General features: G+C 38.4%; 2 protein-coding genes across 2 annotated transcripts in view; both read right to left on the reverse strand.

The window, feature by feature from the left end:
* The window catches only part of trip4 (thyroid hormone receptor interactor 4), a 77,476-nt gene extending 74,848 nt beyond the window's left edge, over positions 1 to 2,628 (reverse strand). The window contains exons 1-2 of the mRNA XM_054614752.1: positions 2,466 to 2,628; positions 8 to 189 (exon numbers count right to left, since the gene is read on the reverse strand). Coding sequence (XP_054470727.1) covers positions 8 to 189; positions 2,466 to 2,545 — 262 coding nt within the window. The 5' untranslated portion in view covers positions 2,546 to 2,628. The remainder of the gene's footprint in view (positions 1 to 7; positions 190 to 2,465) is intronic.
* A 1,360-nt stretch (positions 2,629 to 3,988) lies between these two features.
* LOC129101537 (neuronal acetylcholine receptor subunit alpha-7-like) overlaps positions 3,989 to 25,838 on the reverse strand; it is a 25,384-nt gene continuing 3,534 nt past the window's right edge. Inside the window, exons 2-10 of the mRNA XM_054611392.1 lie at positions 25,287 to 25,426; positions 24,792 to 24,836; positions 21,456 to 21,565; positions 18,433 to 18,512; positions 13,414 to 13,581; positions 13,126 to 13,320; positions 7,084 to 7,170; positions 6,574 to 6,683; positions 3,989 to 5,319 (exon numbers count right to left, since the gene is read on the reverse strand). Of these exons, the coding sequence (XP_054467367.1) occupies positions 4,777 to 5,319; positions 6,574 to 6,683; positions 7,084 to 7,170; positions 13,126 to 13,320; positions 13,414 to 13,581; positions 18,433 to 18,512; positions 21,456 to 21,565; positions 24,792 to 24,836; positions 25,287 to 25,426 (1,478 nt within the window). The 3' untranslated portion in view covers positions 3,989 to 4,776. The remainder of the gene's footprint in view (positions 5,320 to 6,573; positions 6,684 to 7,083; positions 7,171 to 13,125; positions 13,321 to 13,413; positions 13,582 to 18,432; positions 18,513 to 21,455; positions 21,566 to 24,791; positions 24,837 to 25,286; positions 25,427 to 25,838) is intronic.

The following is a 25,838-nucleotide window of genomic DNA, read 5'->3' on the forward strand; positions in this document are numbered from 1 at the left end:
TGCATACCTGGTGATGAAAAGGATTCCTTGTGAAGGAGAGGACTTGAGGTATCTCTGCTCTGTCTTTGAGTCTTCTGCCATCTGCTGATGAACTCATCGATGAACAGTCCTTTCCTCCCGTCGGTGCCCTGCAGGAGGTCTCCCACATACTCCTCAATCTCTTCAGCATTCTCGATGGATAGAATGTATCTAGACAGGAGGATGGCACTATTACCATTTAATTCAATAACAGTTTTTGTCAAAGTGGATGTAGAAAACATTATAGAACTAAATAATTCCTACACACTGCTTCTTTATATCTGTGTGGCTACCAGCAATGTTTCATGGTCTGCTTTGTTTTACTTATGGGTACTTATAGTTTTATGGATTTCCCCAAAAAGGTATAAGGATTCTTAATTAGGCCGGATTTGTAAGGCATTTCTTTACTCTCTTTCTTTTTGATAGAATAGTTACTAGTGAGTGTCAAAGAAATGTGTAAGTACAACAGAGTCCTATTGGAGACCGGGTTTATTTCCCTCAATATTTCAATAGTTATTATTTTGTCTTTCATGTGCTGGGTAATAATAACCAACATCACCTGCAGATTACTGAAGATGTTCCTGTGCCCCTGGGAAGATTAAGGTCACATGGTGTTGAAAACATACCACACTGTTTCCTATAGAGGCTCATTTACACCACTGTGATGAAAAGAAATAATAAGTCATTATAATGAGAAACTTTCTCAAAATAATTACTCACTATCTCATAATCATGATAGTAAGTTATAATTGGGAGATATTAAATCATAATTATGAGATACTAAGTCATAATTATGAGAGAGTAGGTCATAATTGGGAGATATTAAATCTTAATTCTGAGATACTTTGTCATAATCATAAGATAGTAAGTCATAATTATGAGATATTAAATAATAATTATGAGATACTAAGTCATAATTATGAGACAGTAAGTCATAATTATGAGACAGTAAGTCATAATTGTGAGATATTAAATCATAATTATGAGATACTTTGTCATAATCATAAGATAGTAAGTCATAATTGTGAGATATTAAATCATAATTATGACTTATTATCTTATGATTATGACAAAGTAAGTCATAATTGTGAGATATTAAATCATAATTCTGAGATATTTGTCATAATCATAAGATAGTAAGTCATAATTGTGAGATACTTTGTCATAATCATAAGATAGTAAGTCATAATTGTGAGATATTAAATCATAACTATGAGACACTGTCATAATCATAAGATAGTAAGCCATAATTATGAGATAGTAAGTCATAATTCTGAGACACTAAGTCATAATTATGAGATAGTAAGTCATAATTGGGAGATATTAAATCATAATCATAATCATAAGATGCTAAGTCATAATTATGAGACAGTAAGTCATAATTGTGAGATATTAAATCATAATTCTGAGATACTTTGTCATAATCATAAGATAGTAAGTCATAATTGTGAGATATTAAATCATAATTATGAGATACTAAGTCATAATTATGAGACAGTAAGTCATAATTGTGAGATATTAAATCATAATTATGAGACAGTAAGTCATCATTTTTGGATATTTGTTTCATTATAATGACTTATTATAAGGATCTTGGGCTTCCATAGTTTCCAGGCTGTTTATTTAAAACACACATTTTGTTCTTGTGTGTTTTTTTAAACCTTATTCAACAATGCCACTGTCCTCACCTTATATGTAACCACACAACTTCATAAAAAAAGTGGATGTAACAGAACCTGACCAGTGAAAGAAATCAAAGCCCAGGTTGACTGTAAAGCTAATCAAAAGCTAACACACCTGTACACACAAGATAGTTAAGATACTTTGTCATAATCATAAGATAGTAAGTCATAATTATGAGATACTTTGTCATAATCATAAGATAGTAAGTCATAATTATGAGATACTAAGTCATAATTATGAGACAGTAAGTCATAATTGTGAGATATTAAATCATAATTCTGAGATACTATGTCATAATCATAAGATAGTAAGTCATAATTGTGAGATATTTGTCATAATTATGAGATACTAAGTCATAATTGTGAGATATTAAATCATAATAATGATACACTGTCATAATCATAAGATAGTAAGTCATAATCATAAGATAGTAAGTCATAATTGTGAGACACTGTCATAATCATAAGATAGTAAGTCATAATTGTGAGATATTAAATCATAATTATGAGACAGTAAGTCATCATTTTTGGATATATACCTTATATGTAATCACACTAAAAGTGGATGTAACAGAACCTGACCAGTGAAAGAACTCAAAGCCCAGGTTGACTGTAAAGCTAATCAAAAGCTAACACACCTGTACACACTGTCTACCTGTGCCAGGTGTAAGGCCACAGGAAACATTAGCAGCACACACAGCACAGTGCTGCATGTTAGCTGGTTTATCTGCACTTCCACTGACGTCATATGTTTGGTTTACTTACTGGACGATGTCTTCACAGGCCTCCAACCCGAACTTGTGGTGTAACTGGTCCACACACCACTTCAGCAGAGCCTCGGACATGTTTGACAACTAAAAAAAAGAAAAAAAGACCAAAATGCTGCAGCTGTAATGTGTCGAACCGAAAGCTGATTTCATGTGTTTCCAGTCGGAGACATAACACATGCGCACACATTGAAGGTAACTGCGTGGCAGCAGGGAATCCATTCCGGAGGGAAACCCGTGTTGTCGATTAAGGTTCCGCCCCTCAACTGTTAGTACGATTTTCAATCATTTGATAAAAGCTGAGACAGTTAAGACATAACTAAAAATAATATTTGAAGAAGGAATATGCTTTAAATGAATGTAATATAATTTCTACATGAAACTGTACAAATGTGTTTTACCAGTGAAGGTGTATAAATGGGTGTACTTGTTAAGTTCAGTCACTAGGTGGCAGTTTTGTAATGCAGTGAGATGATGTGCATTCAAATTGGACTTTACAGTACAGTTATTTGTATGACTTCCTCCATAATAAGGTGGTATTTTCTACACTGGAAATCGAAATGTCTACTGTCTGTAGTGAAAACACCTTTCCTAGGCTTCTACTTTTCTTTTAAATGTCCAGACACTTTGTTCTTCTACTACACTACAATATTGTACTCTTTACTTGACTACATTTATTTGACTGCTTTAGCTACTTACACACATTATGTTAATACAAAAAAATAATCAACTAATATATTATGATATATCATTATGGGTTAAGCCATCCAGCAGTCTATAAAGTAACTAAAATTAGCTCCACATTTACCAGCTGCAACATTAAAGTATTGCAGAAATGAATGTGTCAATTATTATAATCCAATAGTATAATATTCATTATTGGCAACAGGCCTTTCTGCATAATGAGTATTTTTACTTGTGGTACTTAAAGTGTATTTTGTTGCCAACACTTGCTCTTTGTATTTTGTGTGTATGTGTATATACACACATACACACACATACATATACATACATATAAACACACAGGCAAGTAATTAAAAGCAGCAAATGTTCTTTCTGAGATGTTGTGTGTCAATTATTAGATTCCCTATACTTTAGTGACAGCAAACATTTATTCATACAATGGGGAAAGTGATTTGCACTCTAATTCATTTAAATATGGATTTCTTGTCTCAAGGCTATATTTTCTGTAACTGGTTGGAACAACTTGCTCATTGCAATTTTTCATTCAGTCTTGCAAAATTAGATGTAGGCAATCTGATGACTCATCTTCCTCCACATAATACTACAGGAGTACTTTTGTGTTTTTTTTTGTCTTTTTCTGGCTGGATGTCAAACAGCCTGTCAAATCAGATCCTCTCTGTTGTGTTTTAATTTGACAGTGCAAAGGTCGAGGTTATAGTCCGAATAAGAAAATGTGGATTGAGCAACAGTGTATTTATATTGGTATGCAAAGCGTAGTTTTGTACAGAAACAAAATCTCATTTTTTAAGATTATTTATTTGGCATTCTTGCCTTTATTTGACAGAAAACAGAGTAGAAAAAGGGGGAGTGAGAGCGGGGTGTGAATTGCAACAAAGGCCTCATAGCTGGAATCAAACCCCAGACGTTGAGGCTGTATTGCATGCTTTGTAACCACTGGGCTGCTGAGGCATCCAACGAACAGAACATCATAAATTTGAATTATCCGACATGAGAAGCAGACTATTTTGACTTCACAGTGATTCTTTAATTTTCATTAAAATAAGCAAGAAGCAATAACTAGAATAAACATGGTTTTGCTTCTGACAATATAATTTGTATTTATAGAAAAGCAACTAACAACATCACATAGATGGATTAATGCAACAAACACATTTCAATACAAGATACTGTAGCTACAATGTTTTGTATAAGGAGTAGATCTTAGTTAGAAATTAGATGCATTTGAATAACCAATTCTACACAATAAACATCACATAACAAACCACAGTTGCATCCAATTAGTAAGTATTTCTTAGTAATTTCAAAACAGTACAAGAGGATAAAATGTTTCTGTTTTCCTTTAATATGCCATTAGGGTTGTCTAATAATAAAAGGCAAGGACTCGTCATTTTCACCAATATCAGGTAATGCATAAATTAAACTATTTATGCATTACATACACTTTGACCAAAGTCCTCAATTTGACTTAGTATTGTTAATTTTCTGGTGATATAAAAGTCCAGTACAGCAGCCTTAACTGTATTACCGCTATATGAGTTTAGAAATGGTTACTCTGTGTTAGAAGAGAGAGTTAAAGGCTTTTATTTTTGTGTCCTATAAAGACCTTAATTGAAAAAGTCCTTTGAAATGGCCTCTACAAAGTTGGGTGCTGACATGAGGATCCCAAAGGTGCAGAGGATGGTGAAGAGTGAGAACGCCATGATACAAATCCTGTCGATGACAGCCGCAGCGAATTTCCACTCGTTGCACACTGACTTGTCCTCGTCTTGGTCACGGAAGCGCTTGGCAATAAAGCGCACCTCATCCAGGATCTTGGCCAGCTCGGGTTCCAGGCCGCCCGCCGAGGAGCCCTGACCTGTGGGGAGGAGCATCTCGTCCTCGCCCGCTCGTCCAGCCAGCCGTGCACAGAGGACCCCGGACTCAGGGGAGGTGGCCACCGTGGAGTAGTTGATGCTCTCCAGGCCCCGGATGCCGACATAGAGCATGTTGCCGTTGGCGGCTTTGGGGGGTGAGGTGCTGGGATTGATCTCCATGCTGGTCAGGCTGTTCCGCGGGGCCTTGTTGTGACAGGCCGAGTGCAAACGCTCCTCACCCGGACGCTTCATGCGCAGGAACCAGGCGCACCAGTTCAGCAGGATCACACGGGTCTTTGGGATCAAACAATAATGAATATAGAGGGAATGAATAAGGTTCTTTAAATCAATTAACATAGGTTACATCAAACAGAGAATATCGAGTCCATCCTCATCTTTACCTCAAGAATTTTCCAAATCAGCTCAATATTTCCCTTTTCCCAAATCACAGTGAAAAGCTGATCATATCGTGGCCCCAGAAAACACCAGAGTCTGATTGGTTTCTCGATACTCACCTTCAAATCTTTGGTCAAGTAAAAAAGGTATGATCATTTAACTACAGAGGGTATATAGGAGGTAACCACTCCGTTCTGTGTCGTAGCATTCTTTGACACTAAACCTTTTCATAACGTTATTATGCAACGCTGCCCCCAAGGCAATTCGTGAAATAATCACAAAATGAAATCAATTGAATTCGTGTTCAGGGACACAGTTTTTTGTTTTTTTTCATGTCACTCGGCAGGACTTTCTTTTCGTGCTGACTTAGACTTAGGCAACAAAACCACTTTCTTAGGTTAAGGAAAAACATCATGGTTGGGCTTCGGTTTAGGCAACAAATCCACGAACAGTTAGGTTTAGGCAACAAAACCAGCTCTAAGGATAAGGCAACAACAAAGTGCCGAACACCTGTTTCTTTGTTGACAGTCTTGGTTGCTGGACCCTTTACTCTTCATAGTGTTTTTTGAAAATGATTAAGTACGTCACTTGCTCCGACTGTTGCCTAGTCACGTGGATGCATTTAATGTGTGTCTCCACCACGAATAATGATCCTAATTGACTCTCCATGGGCATTATTTTCGTGCTGAGCGACACAAAAAAAACAGACAATTCCTGTCCCTGGACACAAACCAATTGTTTGAATTTCGTCACCATTTCACGAATTTCCATGATACTGGGCAGTATTATATCAGGAGACCTCATTGTGCCAGAGAGATTTATAAAAACACATTAGCCAGACTCATTAGCAAGCTCTCCCGGTGAATATTTGTAACTAACTTTTCCGAGGACCTCTCAGTACATTTCTGCTTGTTAAAGATCCCAGTTGACAAATTATCTAACACAAGAAAATGCAACTTGATCTTAATGAACCACTGTAAGTGAAGCAAAATGGACTGTAACCTAATGAAAAATAACCAAAGCAGCATAATGACAGTTTAGCTAAATGTGCTCCCCAGTTTTGACCTGTGGCTACACGTTAATGGCTAAAGTGGTGCTAATGGGATCATAGTGTAAGTCACAGATAAATGTGTAAAATGAAACGACACTCACCCACTTCGGCATCTTGCCTCCATCCGGGTCATGGTGGTGATATTGTAAGACCACAACTGTAGCAATCACTGAGAGACCAACAATGACCATGGTGGTGGCAAAGTACTGAGCTGGTTGAAGAAGAAAATAGAGCAGACAGTTAGAATGGAAACAATAAAACAGATAAAGATAGCAAGCAAGTAGAAAACCTGAGGATACAATTAAATGTTTCAGAGTAAGGAAAAGGGCAAGGTTACAGTCCAAGACTTCCTTCCAGCCCGAAGCACACTTCTCCCTTATTGTGTCTCAGAGAAATGCATGATGCTGTTTTTCATTTCACTATTTCAAATATGGTGACTCAGATCTCTCTATAAAAACATATAAAATATTGGACGGCTGCTTAAACTTAGTAACACTGTGATGTGAGAGAACCCCTGATGAAAAATGACTGCCCACATTTTCAACCGTGTCTTCACACTGATAGTAGTTGACACCCATAGTGACTGCTTTTAACTTTAGCCTGGCGCTTACCTATTAAAGGCACAGAGTCCGATGTGGGGGGCATAATCTCTGCCACCAGCAGCATAAAGACGGTCAGGGAGAGCAGGACTGTGATGCCTGAAGGAAGGAGAACAAATCTCAGTGAGCACTTCAAAACAAAAAAAAAGCAAAACTATTAAGTGGAGTGAAAATAATTGAAATGACACTGTTGGCTGGGCCCCATGATTATCTGCAGAAGTTAGATGTTATGTATGCAATCAAACACACTTTTCCATTCTTAAAAATTGTTTTGTTAGAATATGCAAAATATGAAGAGCGCATTTTTCGCGGATTTGTATAATAAATACTCTTTTTTTTTATCCCATGCAAGTATTTCCAGTTGCATTGTTGTCAGTTCTTTTCTGTTGCATTATAATTCAAATTTGGCCTCATTTCAAATTGGCTACTCTTCCACAATGGGTTACTGAACTGTAGCCAATTGTGAAGGAGAATTCAGCAAAAATGTGATTTGTGTGTGAATTATTGAAGCTTATCATGTGTCACAGTCACTGGCTACATTACCTGAGAAGGTACAAGCACAGAAAGACACAGGTATTTTTAAAGATACCTGTGTGTCTTTCTGTGCTTGGAGAGTTTTCACTAATGAGCTGACAGCGCTAAGCCACCGGCTCTTTATCTGTCTCACTAAAAGACTGAACTTCTCACCTGGATTAAGAGTCACATCTTAATTAACTGAAGGCACGCTGATATACATTTAACAACTCTGAAAACCACTCAACAGCTGCCTTTAAATGTTCTTGTATCTGAGGAACAAGGTGTAAAATGTGAATAATTTCAAATGACCACGAGGGGGTATAAATATCCTGTATTTTATAGAGAATGATATTAAGTACGGAAGCGGAAGAGAGGCAAGTGAGGAAAATTCTCTCCTGTGTTTATGAGTTTATGAAGAACACGTGGAAAGTTTTTGCAAGGAACATATGCTTCCAGGTGAATTTTGATGAACATAACTTTCTAACACAGATAAAATGTAGCTTGTGTTTAGAGTGCATGGAGAAATAAAAATTCACAAGGAATAAAACATCAACGCTTCTATTCTATCCATTTCAGTCTCTTGTAGCCAGAATGAGTATTACAACAAAAAATCACTTCATCAAATAAGTCTGAAAAAGAAACAGCAGCCAAAACTTTTTTTAAACTGTTTTCACAAAAGAGTAATTTAGAAATATAATCCTGGCAAAACCTTTACCACCTGTTTGTGACTCATTAACACAAGATTACAAAATAACAAAACAATTTAGATCAGACTCATAAAATGGGTCACATGAATGTTTTTTTCTCACTTGATTCACAGTGCTTCCATATATAAGTCTTTGTCAACTCAAATTGAAAAAATACAGTGTTTTTCTGCTTGTCTTTAGTTGTTTTTAAGCCATGAACATTGTGTTGCTTTATCAGTGGGATCTTGTAATTAAGAATAACATCTGAATTACTCAAAAGCAATGTATCTTAACAGAAATAATGCTTGAGTTAATCTGGATAATTATGAATTAAAAGAAGAAAAACATGAATACATTTTAAGAGAATGTTGCTGGTCATTTTTTTAAATGCTTTGAGCAACACAAATGTAATTCCATTCATCTGCATTGTAGAGATGCAGGCAAATGTTGCAAAGGTGAAAATGACCAAACAACTGAAAAACATACCTTAACTGTATACATAGCTCGATACCATATATGTTCTTGCTATGTGATTTGGATGAAACGACTCTTTAAACAAATGAATAGAATAAACACAGCATTGCTGATGCACCTTCTTATATAAACAACCCTTCACAACACTGATATGAAAATGCAGATTCAAAATGAGGGGACTATGAGAGTATAGATCCACGCACACAATAATATTCCTCTCGATCTATTTGTGCATTTTACAAAGGTAATGCTCACGACGGCCCAATTATATTAAACATTAATTCCCAACGCGTGTCTGGGGTTTGATATACTGACTTCATATACAGTAGTTCTGTGAGGACATGAGCCAGCACACACGCACACAAATACACACACAAACCAACCCCCCTCCTCCCACATACAATTTGATGACAAATGATGCATGCCTGATTTCTGCTGTGGACTACAGTAAAAAAAACAAAAACCTTTCAAACACATTTAAGGAGCATTCTGGTCCACATAACAGCATACTATACCACGCATGAGCAATTCTTATTTCCTTTATCTGTCAGTGAGCTATCAAAACATCAAAAAAGGAATGCACACATGTACAAACACACACACACACACACACACACACACACACACACACACACACACACACACACACACACACACACACACACACACACACACACACACACACACACACACACACACACACACACACACACACAAAAACACATCAGGCTGTAAAGCACTGTTTGGTTAATGAATGAATCCAGCTGCGACGCAGGACTCTAATGATTTAAAGGAGGCACAAACTGCATAAATCAACCCCCCACTCCTACGTATAGTACACACACACACACACACACACACACACACACACACACACACACACACACACACACACACACACACACACACACACACACACACACACACACATACCACCACCAACCAACAGATACTGTCTCCACCAAGCCTGTGTAATTTATGCATGAAATGGGCTCAAACATTCAAGTCCACTGTGACAATTGAGATAAGATGAAACCATTTTCTCGGTCCACTGACAGTTAAGTCAGTCACTCAGTGCTGATTATCAGATTACGCCAGGAGGCCACAGAGGAAGTGGATTAATGAAAAAAAAAACATTGTTTTTCACAGGATTCTGTATTCTTTGACCTGCGTTAAAACACACTCTCCTATCAACATGGCAGGAAGCAATGCAGCCAGTATTTTGTTTTTCTTTTCAGAAATGGTGACATTAAAAATTGAGAAAGAACAGAAAGAAGTAAATGCATTTTTAAAGAAATCTGTCACCTCATTAACATCACAAACTTGATATTGGGCAACATATCAACTCTTAATGTTAAGTCAGAATCTAATTAACTGTGTTTAGAGCAGAGCTGGAGGATTACATCAAATAAGCTGAACACATACATATTACGTTACCAATGCAATAGCAGCAACGGATAGCATCGTGTGATGTGTGATTTATAAATTATTTTATTGATGAAAAGTTGAAAGGTGCACTGCAGCTAACTGAGGTGCAGAAAAGCAATCAGTCCAACTGAAATCTTCTCATAAGGCTTGTAAAAAATGTATAGAAGGTTGTTTCATTTTTCATATGGAATACAAATCAAATTTGAAACATTGCTCCCTAGCAGCAGCAGCCAAGGGACACAGAGAGGTGGGCCAACAGACAGAAATCATCTTTACTTTGGCTTGCAATGATTAGAAACAAATGCAGCTTAGAAAATAGTGTTCAGACTACTCAGAGTTTTCTCATTAACTGGTGCCTGAACTTGAATAACAAATTTGTGGGCATGTATTCAGGGACGTCTATCACTATGTGTATTTTGATGCAGATCCAGATCCACTTGCAGACCAATGAAAATAACATATAAAATAATAAAATAGCCTTGGTGGAGATACAGTGGGTACGGAAAGTATTCAGACCCCTTTAAATTTTTCACTCTTTGTTTCATTGCAGCCATTTGCTAAAATCGAAAAAGTTCATTTTTTTTTCGCATTAATGTACACTCAGCAACCCATCTTGACAGAAAAAAACAGAAATGTAGAATTTTTTGCAAATTTATTAAAAAAGAAAAACTGAAATATCACATGGTCATAAGTATTCAGACCCTTTGCTGTGACACTCATATTTAACTCACATGCTGTCCATTTCTTCTGATCCTCCTTGAGATGGTTCTACTCCTTCATTGGAGTCCAGCTGTGTTTAATTAAACTGATTGGACTTGATTAGGAAAGGCACACACCTGTCTATATAAGACCTTACAGCTCACAGTGCATGTCAGAACAAATGAGAATCATGAGGTCGAAGGAACTGCCCAAGGAGCTCAGAGACAGAATTGTGGCAAGGCACAGATCTGGCCAAGGTTAAAAAAGAATTTCTGCAGCACTCAAGGTTCCTAAGAGCACAGTGGCCTCCATAATCCTTAAATGGAAGAAGTATGGGATGACCAGAACTCTTCCTAGACCTGGCCGTCCAGCCAAACTGAGCAATCGTGGGAGAAGAGCCTTGGTGAGAGAGGTAAAGAAGAACCCAAAGATCACTGTGGCTGAGCTCCAGAGATGCAGTAGGGAGATGGGAGAAAGTTCCACAAAGTCAACTATCACTGCAGCCCTCCACCAGTCGGGGCTTTATGGCAGAGTGGCCCGACGGAAGCCTCTCCTCAGTGCAAGACATATGAAAGCCTGCATAGAGTTTGCCAAAAAACACATGGAGGACTCCCAAACTATGAGAAATAAGATTCTCTGGTCTGATGAGACCAAGATTGAACTTTTTGGCGTTAATTCTAAGCGGTATGTGTGGAGAAAACCAGGCACTGCTCATCACCTGCCCAATACAATCCCAACAGTGAAACATGGTGGTGGCAGCATCATGCTATGGGGGTGTTTTTCAGCTGCAGGGACAGGACGACTGGTTGCAATTGAAGGAAAGATGAATGCGGCCAAGTACAGAGATATCCTGGAAGAAAACCTCCTCCAGAGTGCTCAGGACCTCAGACTGGGCCGAAGGTTCACCTTCCAACAAGACAATGACCCGAAGCACACAGCTAAAATAACAAAGGAGTGGCTTCGGAACAAGTCTGTGACCATTCTTGACTGGCCCAGCCAGAGCCCTGACCTAAACCCAATTGAGCATCTCTGGAGAGACCTGAAAATGGCTGTCCACCAACGTTCACCATCCAACCTGACAGAACTGGAGAGGATCTGCAAGGAAGAATGGCAGAGGATCCCCAAATCCAGGTGTGAGAAACTTGTTGTATCATTCCCAAGAAGACTCATGGCTGTACTAGCTCAAAAGGGTGCTTCTACTCTGAATACTTATGACCATGTGATATTTCAGTTTTTCTTTTTTAATAAATTTGCAAAAAATTCTACATTTCTGTTTTTTTTCTGTCAAGATGGGTTGCTGAGTGTACATTAATGCGAAAATAAATGAACTTTTTCGATTTTAGCAAATGGCTGCAATGAAACAAAGGGTGAAAAATTTAAAGGGGTCTGAATACTTTCCGTACCCACTGTATGTGCCATGGGTCCTCTGAACTTCTTTATCCCAACTCTAATTGAGATATTTGTTTACCTCCTTTATATAGAGAGGAAATTAAACATGAAAACCATTACCACTAAATCAGAAAGTACACTCAAATGTATCACCAAGTTGAATCAACCCCTTGACAGCCAGTGGCAACAACAATTTAAGAAAAATATAAATTTAACAAATGTCGTATTTATTTTACCGTATGACAGTTGCATTGGATTGCATTAAAGAGTCTAGGCTTTTTTTTCTGGTCACTGAAAGTGCATAAAAACAATAATCAACACAAATGTCAAAGGGACAGTGGGTTGGATTAGGTGGCATGTTGTGGTGAGGTTGCCGATTGTAACAAACTGAATACCCCTCAACTCAGTCCTCCCTTTCCAAGAATGAGGTTACATGAGCCGCCAAGTGTGAAACTATGGTAACTTTGTTTTCACCCCCTCTAAAGCCGTCCTTGGCATAATAACACTACTTTAGGAGCAACAGAACAACGTCTGGCAGATCCCAGCTGTTTTTCCACTCTGCTGCTCACATAACTGCAGTTTCGCAAGCCAGTAGGAGAACTATGGTGGCCTTCAAGTAACATACAATTGTGAAAGGCTCTTGCTCGAGCCAGTGTTTGGTTAGTTTGTTCAGGGCTGCTGTAGAAACATGGCAGTCTCTGTGCTAATATGAAGGGCTCGTTCTCGAGTTTTTAGGTTATTATACACTAATGAAATGCTGAATATTATATTCCAATTCTTCAAATAGATCCCCCGAAATGAGCAGTGTGTAACTGGCACTTTAAATGTCCAGTGTTTTTTAAGCAATGTGTGTTTTTCAAACCCAGTGAGATCTTTTCTCCGGAGTCAGCAGGCAGAAGGAAGACGAGCAGCGCCAGAGTGGAGATCAGGACACAAGGGATGAGCAGGTTGAGGCCGTAGTAGAGGGTCCGCCTCCTCATCACCAGGGTGTAGGTAATGTCCGGGTACGGCTCTTCGCAGCACTCGTAGGTACGCTCGTTTTTCTGTCCTATAACCTCTGTGAGACAAAACAAAACATGGAGAACATGGAGAAATCATAATTTTTGAATTTTGGATATCAATCCTCTGCACTTCACGGGCTACCTCTTACCGACAAGGTCCCACTCTCCGTTACCGATGTAACCTGTGATGTCAGCCTCCAGCAACTTCAAGTCCAGAGACCAGCCCCCGTATGTCCAGGAGCCAAACTTCAGGTCACACCTCTGGATATCGAAGGGGAACCAGCGCACATCGATGTCGCAGCTGCTCTTGAAGATCCCTGTTGTGGTGAGAAACATGTCAAGTCGAAAAAAAACCGGCCTGTATGGGGTTCCATTTGTGCCAAGATTATGTCACATGTGCACTGTCTATGAGACAAAACATTAAAATATGTCTATTCAACTCAAAGACGGAGAGGACGACACATCATGACGACAGGAAGTGACATAAGATGACGGAGGTGCAGCTCAAAGTTGAATACAAACACCAATGTTTTGTCACATGTTCAGTCGACATACACATTGAGCAATCAACATCGTATTGGGCACAAAAGGAAATCCATAGGATTGAAGAAAGACTTGCTTTGAGATGTATTATACCTCACCTGAAGATGGCTACTGAAGGGAGAGAGAGACAGAAACAGATGGAGTGTTATTCAGAGCTCTGATAGAGTTTCAACTACTCTGGAATAAAGGAAGCAGAGAGAAATGACAGTGCCCAACGGCTAGAGAGGCAGCAGGGGAGGTTTCTACTCCGACGAGATATGGAGTCCAAGTGCCATCAAATCCCAACGAGAGTAAAAAATCCAGTATGACAATGAGATGAAAGTGGCCAGTAATCCTTCAGGAGAGGCAGGCACCAAACTAATTTCCGTTCACATTTATGAAAGATATGAGACATCTGCAGTAAACAAGGTCTCTCCCGCCTCTCTCTCTTGGTGCCACGAAGATAATAAACCTCAGCGGTGAATGAACAGAGACGGGGGTGGCAGAAAAATAGAAGAAAGAACGCTATTTACTGCAATGAACCTCAGTGACAAAGACAAGTTATCAGGAAGTGATTTGGAACGGCCGCCGAGGACGCATCTGCATGCGGCTTCACTCGTTTATTAACGCAGTTGTGCTGAGCTCCAGCGGCGACCGAGTATTCTGGGCCAAATATGCCGTTCAATGAGGGTTCATTTGGAACACAGTTGAGAGGCAATTTGCTCGTGACAGAGGCAATCAATCCAGAAGAAATTCAATGATGGAGCCATTTATGCCCATATTGATTAAAATGCCGAGGGAAGGCAGGCCAGCGCATTTGTGTGGCAAGAGAAGAAGAGGGGGGTGGGGGGGGGTTTAGAAGAGTCTGCCAGGGAGAGCAGCAATCTCCCCAGCTGTGACAGGAAGGCCTTCTGTTTCAATGTGCTGCTGTGCATGCATGCATGTGTGTGTATGTGTGTGTATACAGATGGGTTGATGGCTGATAGAATTTGTCTTTTAAGACCGCACAGTCTGGCAGCAATGGGCCAGAAGAGGGCTTGTTCAGGGAAAGTGTATCTCTGCTCAAAGCTTCACTGAGTCCGATAGTGTAGGGTCCACGTGTTTGGAGTGTTTAACATTAAATTACTGGGATGAGACCATTTGAAAACACAAGGAGAATATTGCATATCTGTTGACAATTTGGGGAAATACACTTGTTCGTTTTCCCCCCAAGAGTTAGATTAACACTATTTTTATGTCTGCGTCCATGTCTGTTAAACATGGATGCACCTTATAAGCTAATTAGTGCTTATTCTAAGCCCTTATTATCTTAGAATAAAGGCTGGATACGGGGGAACAGCTAGACTGGCTCCATGCAAAAAGTTACAAAATTCAACCACTAACATATTTAAAGCTAACTAATTTGCATTATCTAGTTTGTTTAGTGTAAAAACATCAAGTCACTGCTACCAGCGATGAAATATTCTGCCATGTAGCCCCCAATAAAACCACAGCTTGTTGTTTTGGCGGAATAAATGAACAAGATATAATGTGTTAATTAGTGACCTTTAGAGGTGCTTGCAGGTGGATTTTTATATCTTTGGACAGAGCTAGGCTAGCTATTTCACCTGTTTTAGGTTTTTCTGCTAAACTAAGACTAATGACATTCTAGGCAAGAAAGCATTTAATACATATAGTCTCCAAAATGTGAAACTTTTTTTGGAAATAATCATCCAGCATTTTAGATGAATTTCTGCCAAGACTAATATGCTGATAGCTTTAGGGAGTTAATTCAGGGCTCTCATCCATGAAAATGCAGCAGCAGCTGTTTTTTTTTCTCACTAACCCTTTGTGGAAATCCCCATAAAGAAAATAGAGCATAATGTTTATCATGTTTATACAGCACAATAATAAGGAGCCTGCTGAGTATAAATTGTATAAAATCAGGAGGAGGATTGTGTTTGTTTGATAATTGCGCCTCTGACAGCAACTTAAACCTTTTTTGTGCAAATTAATTATATTTAATTGTTTTTATCAACATGACTATGAATCAACAGACTGTCAGCTATTGATTGGGGTTTGATGGTATTTGCATATAATTAAGCCATAATACAATAATGATACATAATTGTTTTTTCCCCTGAAATCTGGTGTCTTTTGATTAATGTAGCATGGGGTAATAGTTTTGAAGCAAACTATGAAAGTGAAAACTTAAAACTAGTACCTCATAAGTGAGTACAATAAGACAATATAAGGAGGACACAGTTACAGTTACAATGCCTATAAAAAGTATTCACCCCGCTTGGATGTTTTCCCCTTTTGTTGCTTTTATACATGAAATCATGGTCAATATAATTTGGCTTTTTTGACAAGAATTTGCAAAGAAAGCTTCTTTCATGTCAAAGTGAAAACAGATTTTTACAAACTAATGTCAATTAATTAAAAATATATATAGTGTAAAATAAGTGTGTGCATAAATATTCACCCCCTTTAAAGTGACTGACCCAATTCAACAGCGGTCCAGCTAGTTGATGGCAGCAGTGTCACAATTAATGAAATGGAGATCACCTGAGTGCAGTTGATGTGTGTCAAGTGATTGTAGTCTAAAAATACCTGTGTCTGGGAGGACCAGTCTCTGGTCCATCAATATCCCTGCTACAATTGCAACATGAAGACAAAAGAACACTCCAAGCAACTCAGAGAAAAGATCATTGAAAAGTATAAGTTAGGAGATGGCTACAAAAAGATTTCCAACTCATTAGACATCCCACAGAGTTCAGTTAAATCCACCATTAAGAAATGGAAGGACTAGGGCACTAAATCTGCCTAGAGCTGGCCATCCTCACAAACTGAGTGACCGGGCAAGAAGAAGACTGGTGAGGGAGGCCACCAAGACACCTACGACCACTCTGAAGGAGTTAAAAGCTTCAGTGGCTCAGATGGGAGAGACTGTACATACAACAACTGTTGCCCGGGTTCTTCACCAGTCGAAGCTGTATGGGAGAGTGGCAAAGAGAAAGCCACTGTTGAAGAAAGCTCATATGAAATCTCGCCTGGAATTCAACCAAAGGCATGTGGGAGACTCCAAGGTCAATTGGAAGAAGGTTATTTGGTCTGATGAGACAAAAATGTAGCTTTTTGGCCATCAGACTAGGCGCTATGTTTGGCAAACACCAAACACTGCACATCACCACAAACACACCATCTCCACCGTGAGGCATGGTGGTGGCAGCATCATGCTCTGGGGATGCTTCTCAGCAGCAGGCCCTGGAAGGCTTGTGAAGGTAGAGGGGAACATGAATGCAGAAAGATATCGCCAAATCCTGGGGGATAATCTGACTAAGTCTGCAAGAGAACTACGACTTGGGAGAAGATTTATTTTCCAGCAAGACAACGACCCCAAGCATACAGCAAAAGCTACACAGAAATGGTTCAAAGACAACAAGGTGAATGTTCTGGAGTGGCCAAGTCAAAGCCCAGATCTCAATCCAATCGAGAATTTGTGGCTGGACGAAAAGAGCTGTTCACCAACCTGACAGAGCTTGAGCTGTTTTGCAAGGAAGAATGGAGAAAAACTGCAGTGTCCAGATGTGCCAGCCTGATTGAGACATATCCACACAGACTCAGTGCTGTGATTGCAGCCAAAGGTGCATCTACTAAATACTGACCTGAAGGGGGTGAATATTTATGCAATCATTTACTTTACCTTATATATTTTTAATTAATTGACATTAGTTTGTAAAAATCTGTTTTCACTTTGACATGAAAGAAGCTTTTTTTGCAAATTCTTGTCAAAAAAGCCAAATTATATTGACCATGATTTCATGTATAAAAGCAACAAAAGGGGAAAACATCCAAGGGGGGTGAATACTTTTTATAGGCCTTGTAGATCCCTTAATAAGGTGCAGCAACTAATGCTGTGGTGTAGATATTTAAATTGGCTGCGCCAAGCTAAAATTTGTCTCTAATAGATATATGTTATATATACATATATGTGATTAAACATAATAGAGAAACTGAAATAAAGATAGATTAATTTATTCTTTTGATCAATTATGTTCAAAGTATAAATCCAGTTAAGTGCCACCATCATCATTTTTTTAGAAAATTCAGTCTTTTGGTTTCTCTTTTTTTCCTGAAAGGAGAACACAGGAAATTTACAGAAAAAGGACATTACATTTAATTTTAGTTGGACTTCAACATAATGGCATCCCATTGCCATACTACAGCAAATAGCGGTCTGGTGTTTCATAAAGTCCCTTTTTTTATGTATGACTATATAAATGTCTTCAAAAATTCATATAAAGGACTTGATTTTGTATTTCTAAGCACTTTTTTAAAAGTGTGCTCCAGACCTCGTCATTTATTTTTCATCACGTTATTAATAATTTGCACAAATATACTTCCTATGTGCATTGTGGTTTGTGCAAAAAGTAGCATGTCTTTCACTCGATAGAATACAGAAGACAGTCTCTATATTGCTGCTTATCTAAGTTTAGGTTGAAAATTCGGTGTTTCCCCAAAAAAGTAGCACCTGGGACTATTTTTAAATATTTTTATGTGAAAAAAAATAATAAACAGCAGAGGAAGGGGAGCAATGATTCAACATTGAACATTTCTAATAAATAAAAAATTTTTTTTCCCGTGACTGACATTATTAATCTTACCTGGAGGTATGTAGGAACAGGAGCCAGAGGAATTGACCAAAATGTTGGTGTGGAATGTAGCATCAAATCTTTCATCAGCACTGTGGACAACAAGGAGTATTTACTGCAGAATTATCTTTAACTAAAACACAGCTACAGTGGAAAACATTCAAACAAATTCATGCAGTGATACAGCCTCTGCAAGAACCGCTACTAATTATAAGGATGCAACATAAATTTGGAGGGAGTGAAACTTTTGAAACAATATTGTATGAGATGATAAGTTAGTCATTTTCTCTCCCCTAACTCCCCCACATATGGTCCCCCGGCCTCTTTGATATGCTGCTCTTCCTGTCTCTGGAAAACAACCCGAGACAAGCTTGACTGATGTTGAGTTGGCCACTGGAGCAATCCTAGAGGAGAATTGTAAATGCCTCCACAACGGGATTGACCTCCTCTGGAATGCTTTTTGGACCCTTTGACAGAGTGTCGTATTTCATGGATCTGTCAAATGCATTCAAGAGGAGGTCGTTTCCTCTGTCCCCAAAATACCCTCTCTTTCACTATCTGTCTCTCTCTCTCTAAACCGAGAAGACAACAACATCAACGGGTTTCTGGAATAATTGTTTGACGAAAATCTTTTTGTTCTTTTTAAGCTAAGTTGTTAAGGTCATAGGGAATGTTATTTTACTCTTTACAGTCACTGTATTGTCCGGGTTAATGAACAAAATGATTAAGCTTTTAAAACTCTACACAACTTGCATGCAACAGACATGATATTACAAAGTCAAGCATTTGTTCTCAGATCCTTTAGTTTAATTCTGACAACATGACTGAATTCACCATTAACTATTCACCATAACAGTTTATGATGTTGTACATGGTGTCATTGTTACCCATGACCATCAAAACATAGGGGTGTTATCGTGTTTGGTTAAGGAGATTTGATGCAAAATAAAACATTTGGTTATAGCAGAGAGTCAATTAGTGTTTCTGTGATGGCTCCATTTCTAAAAAATGTTCAGAGCCCCAAACAGGTACACAGCACACAAGATGTCCCCATTCAGTGGTGACCCTCATTCTCCCCCACTGCCCACAATTCACTCCCTCTAAATGAACTCCCCCAGAGGTTGAGGAATGGTTGAGCTGAAGTTGAAAGGTGGGGGAAAATGTACTTGCAGCAGTCTTATTCAGAGAGTCTCAAGGGCCAATGACAAATGAAGTACAATGCTTTTTCCCAATCATTAGTCGATGGGAGAGTAGAGTGCCTCTAATGTGATTTGTTCAGATCTTTCTTTCAAAGATTGATTAATGGTGATCTGAACAGCATTTCCTAGTAGGGGCATACAATAAAATGCTCGTTCTACCATGTTTTTTAATACAAGTTTATTAATTTGTCTTTATGATTTATTGCTCCAATGCTCTGGTCTAGACTGCACTGAATATATTTAAACTGCAGAGCACCACCCACCTTGAAGTGTAAACAGCTTAGCTACAGTACAAGATGTATCAGTGCAACATGTTTTATTTTAACAGCTTTCATTAACCTTAAAAATGTCAAAAAGTTTATTCACTTCCTGTACATCGATCATGCTTGAGCCAGACTTAATGCAAAGTTTTTTGTTCCAAAATGAATGAGTTTTAGGTTTGATTTGTGCAACAGTGGGATTTAGTTATCTTGGATTTTCTGCTCGTGGGTTTCTCTCTGCAGGATATTCTTGTTAAGTCCTGTAACAACATGGGGTCTGTTGCTTTGCAGACCACATTAAAACAAGAGCAGGAGCCTGAATATTTCAGCATATTCTGACTTGTGGCCAGCTGAAGATATTTATTTAATGCAGATGGCTTTTATGTTCTGTTAGCTCGAGGCAATTTTTCCACTCGGGTGTAAAATAGAGTTGTATTTTTATTCTTTTTTAGTTGGGATTTATTTTAAAGGAAAATAAAGCAGTAGCCCTATCCTCTTTAGAGCAAGAAAATGGGTTTCAAATTTGAAAAAGGCTAATAAGTATAATTTAAAAGCATAACTAGATGTCTGCTGCAAATTGTTGGTTGGTTGAACCAATAATATGAAAGCTCATATTTACCAAAAATAAAGTTTGACCTGAATTTCAGAAATGAGTCTCATGCAAGAGATTTTCCTGAGCTTCTTATTTTGTACCTTGAGATTTCATCGTACAAGTGTTGCATCAGATCATACAAAATCTCTGAAGAGCTTTGTCATTAATCACTTGTTTCAACATAATGATTTCCACATGCTCACGAGTAGGTCCACTTTGTGAGAATTGATCATTTGCAAAAAAAATCTAAGGCTTCCTTTTTTGCTCTATTTGTGGAGTTTCAATCACAAAACGTGATCTAAGAGCAGATAGAAGATATTCCTACCACAGAGCTTCAAGTCCTGATGTCAGAAATCAGCAGATGAAAACATAACTAATTTAATGCTGTCAGTGACGGTAGGATTAGGGGACCAAATATAGACATAAAGTTAGAGGCCAAAAATCATATTTTAAGCAACGCAGTGCTTAAAACTTGGAGGGGTAAAGTTTTATTTAATATTTCTAAATTTTATTTTAGTTGAACAAAATACAAATGACTTCAAAAGGCATTTAATGATTAAAGAAAAAAAAAATCCCAGGTATCTTCACATGGCTCTAGTCGGGACTACTCGTTTACCAAAGACAAAAGTCTTATTCCAAATAATTTTGTAAATGCCACAAATTCTCTTAAATCACTTGTACATTCAACATAATAATTATTCTGTTCGTAGTGATGTGGTTCTTTCATGAGGCCCAATTCATTTCTAATTTTAACATATTTTCAATACAAGTTACCAGAGCCAGAGCTAATAATTTCTGTGTGTTTCAGTAAAATCTTTTCTGCTGTGTGTAATGTATCACAGTCGGGGCCAAAAACGCATCATCTGTCTGAGATCCCCCCCTCCCATTATATTGTGCAGAGGACAATGCATGCATGCTGAGTCTGACACCATGCATATCCAATGACAGTGCAGCACACAGCGGATCTGTCCTTACGATGCCTACCTGTTATACAGCAGAATGTCTGGCTTCCAAATGAACTTCTCAGGAAATCTCACATTGGCCACACCTGAATACTCTGATTGATTCCACTGGAGGTAATTGTCATCCCAGAACTGTAGGATGCAGAAACATAATGTATTTTTCATATTTCACACACACACACACACACACACACACACACACACACACACACACACACACACACACACACACACACACACACACACACACACACACACACACACACACACACACACATCTTTAACATATTCTTTAAACCTGTAGGTTTGTTGAGCCCATTTCAGATTCACAAGAGGATCCATAGCAATAAAAGAGAAACAGGACATACAAGTTAAAAGCTTTTCTTAGGGCTGCAGGGGTAAAGCCTCTATAATGAAGTTCTCTGACTCATCCAAGCAACACATTAAATTGTACTTCCGATGTCTTAGCAGTGCCTTACATGTTGGGACTCCAGGGAACACAAACAGCTGACTGGCACTACAACATCTGTGAACCTGAAGCAATCATTATACGTTGCATCATTGTGAGCCACTATGAGCCTGTATGTTCTACTTTTCACATACTTACATCAAAAACGAGGTACACACTGGGGGTGTGCAGAAAGCTCTAAATAGTGAACATTGTACATTGACAGAACAAATAATAGACTTGCGAATCAACATAGTATGGGCCTGGTTTATGCAACACATCTTCATACAACGGTTCGTATGATATCTTCTGAAAAGCTTTGTTGCGTAAAAGCAGTGCCTTTGTTTCATAACTTACATATGTGATTTTAGTTTAAACAGGCCCTATTATGCTATTTTCAGGGTGAATATTTTTTATCTCAAGTTACGATAACATGTTGACATGCGTTAATGCTCATAATCAGCCTTGTTTTTCTCATCCCGGCTGTCCTGCAGCACCTCTTCTCACCCTCTCTCTGAAATGCTCCGTTGCTGCAGCCCAGCGCTACATAGACTAGCAGGTCTTAAGCACACATAAGATGATTGATATTGAGTTTTTAACAAGGCAGCCTGTGTTACACGCACACAATGGTTTCAATAGGTCATCCATATACACGCCGAACAAAATAGAAGACAGAATTCCAATTACATACAGTTACTATTATGGGCAAAATAAATGCATGTGACAGCAGCTGTGGGTGACATTATGCAGCGACATGCTACAAGAATTGAGTTAAATCTCTGTGGCAGGTTTCAAGGACATCTGGGGAGGAATGTGAATAGCAATGAGTGGTTTTTTCAGATTTCAACGACTGTCAATCAGCTTCCATCACTGTAATTCTAGGTTGGACACAGAAGATAAGCAGCCGTGTCTTTCCTTTGGCAGATATCAGTGCAGCAAAAAGGCATATATAGCACTTTGATCTAAAAAAATGACAATGTCACTGTAATAATATGTAATAATAATTGATATGTTGCAATAAAAGGTTTTATGTATACACATTGTGTTATCAAACAAGACTGTAGAAGAGTCTACAGCAAAATCTTAGTGCAACATGTTAAAATGCTTACATTTTCTAATTAGCATTTCATGGCAATACATCCGCTAGACGTTGAGATATTACAGTCTAGACAATCAGAGGCAGAGAAGGACGTGACATACCTTCCCCATACCAGGAATTTTGTAATTTAGCATTAAGGCCCACAGCCGATGTGTAGACATGATTACTTGGGATGAATTCCAGCAAACTAGTACAGCTGGTTGATCTGGCTAACACATCATATCTTGAATATTTTACATCTTGATGAAATGGCTTTTTATAAGACTTTGTGCACTCAGATCTATAATTAATTTCCTTTTAATCATGGTTGTCAAATAATGGCTTTGGTCAGCATGAAGAACGGAATTTTTCAGCATAAAGGTCAGTCACTAATAAAGGGTGAGTAAAACAATGGAGGGAGGGGGGAATCACCTGTATAGCTCACTTGTTACATTCACAATAAAATGCATTGCTATAGAGTCGTGTCTTCCTCACCAACTTTCTGTTCTTTTCAACAGAAATACTGATCTCAATCACTAACTGCAATATTTCCATCTGCTTTTACCTTGACTTTCTTTCTATGGGTATTGTAATATCTTGGCACATTATGCTTTATTGCTTTCCTGTTGAAAATAAGATCAATACCACTTTACTCTTTCATAAATGTTAAATATGAAGAGTCAACCGCCATTTAGCTTAGCTTAGCATAAAGACTGGAACCAGGATGGAACAGCTAGCCTGGCAGGCTTTCTGTAGAGATCAAACAAAGAAGATAGCATGTCTTAATTTAGTGAGCTAAGCTAGCTGTTTCCAGTTTTTATAGTAAGCTCAGCTAACCAGGTGATAGCTTTAGCCTTATATTTAACAGACAAATATGAGTAAAAAAAGAAGTGTAATGGGAAGAAGAAGAAGAAAAAAACTACAACCACTCAGCTGTCGTTGAACAAAGCACAAACATGATGTTTAAAAACAAAACAGAAGCCACTTAATTATGGCGTTATGCTCTAATTGCTACAATTTACAGTGTCTTTATTATTTGTTCATTCCAACACTATCCTGTAATTGTTTAATAACTACTCTCTGGCATGACTAAGTGTGTGTGAAATCTTACAGAACCATTTCCGATGTCTCCAAGTGACTTTTAACGATGAACATCTTTAGCACATTTAAACTTTCTCCTCACAAGTAGACCAAGCAAACTCATTTGCTAGATGGGCGCTAACAGACAATAGATACTGTGAATGCTGTCTGCGCTATCTTGTGTTCAAGAGCCGAAGTCGATTGTGCAGAGTGTGGAGTGAGAGATTGAGCGAGGTTGCTGCTGTGATTCCACAAGGTGATTTAAAACAGACCAAACAGCCTGGATACAGCTTGCTGACGGTGCAGCAGCTGGGAGCAGGTGTCACACAATGGACAGGCTGCGATAAAACATGCATGTTCAGACACTTCATCTCACTGCATGGAGGAGGAAGGGGAGCAATGCCCCGGTGGAAGGGGAAAGGGGGGAAAACTGGCTTTGAGTAGATGTGCTAAGACGAGAACTACAGATGTATTGTGATCAGATGAACCAAATACCAGCACAGAGGCTTAAGTTTAAAGTACAGTTTGACAATTAAAATCCACCTACCAGCTCCTCGTAGGCTCACTAATTAGCATGCTTCATCTTGTTTCTTTAATCTTACATAAATGGAAGTGTTAAAAACCACATCTGGTGGGATTTTGTGATGCAGCCAAGATAAAGTCCTGCACATAACCCTCGAAATAATCGGGGTATATTGAGCAGCTGAGCTTTTTTTATGACTTTACATACATTGTACAGGAAAAGGTCTTACCAGTTTTAGCCACATGTTGGTTGTCAAAACCTGGTTCTTCTCATCCTGTTTTAAAAATGATGAAGTGATATTTAGTAACATTATCGTTCAAGTATTTTTGTACAGTTATTTTCTCAGTTTAAGTTTCATAAAGAAAGAATCATGTGATGAAAAAAAAAAAGTGTCCACAGTAGCTTCACCATCACAGGGATTTGGTAATAGAAAAATAATTGACTGTGAAGCAGGGGCTGTTGCACTTTTAATTTAAGACTCAAAGACATCCAATTGTCCAATGAATCAATGTGGATGAAATACAACTGGAACACTTGACTAATTAAGAAGAAGAACAGCTAGTTGTGACTTTGAACATACTGGAAAAGCGAATATTTCTTTATGAGAATTGATTTAGGCTTTGTAGTGAGAAGAAAGTCAGAATCTTTATATCGAGTTATCATAACAGCCTCAGGCAGTTCATTTGCATGCTCTGTAATGTGTGGACAGTCATTATATACGTACCACATCCATGATCTGCATGAGGCTAATGCCGAATTTAACTGTGAGAGTCTGCGAGTCGTTGGAGACCGGTCTCTCCAGCGAGTTGTAGCCCATCATCAGGTCTCTGTACAGTCTGCGCTGGTCTGGCCCTTGAAGAGAAACTACAGAAGACAGAGAAACCTAAACAGTAAATACTTTCATAATCCCTTCAGACAGAATGTGAGCAAGACAGACACTGTTAGTCACATCTCTTGCCAATTCCTTTTCAATTACATTGCCAAACTCCCTTTTACACAGCCATCCTCCAGCACAAACAACCTTTTTTCTACTCTAAACTGAACTTAGTGACTGTCTGAGACTGCTTTGAGCTTAGTTTCTGTCTATGTAACAAAAACAAAAAGAGTTTGTTTGAAAAAAAGAGAGAAAAAGAGATTTTGAGCGATATCTTATCCAAAGAGAGGGCTGTCACAGTACTGAACCTTTTGTGATCGACTACTCAGTGTGTATCTAACATAGCTTTTATATCACAGCACTGAATGTGTTTGTTGTTTGTTTGAACTTGTCTCATGCTCT

The sequence above is a fragment of the Anoplopoma fimbria genome, chromosome 2 (genome assembly GCF_027596085.1).
Source record: "Anoplopoma fimbria isolate UVic2021 breed Golden Eagle Sablefish chromosome 2, Afim_UVic_2022, whole genome shotgun sequence".
In the NCBI taxonomy this organism is placed as follows: Eukaryota; Metazoa; Chordata; class Actinopteri; order Perciformes; family Anoplopomatidae; genus Anoplopoma; species Anoplopoma fimbria.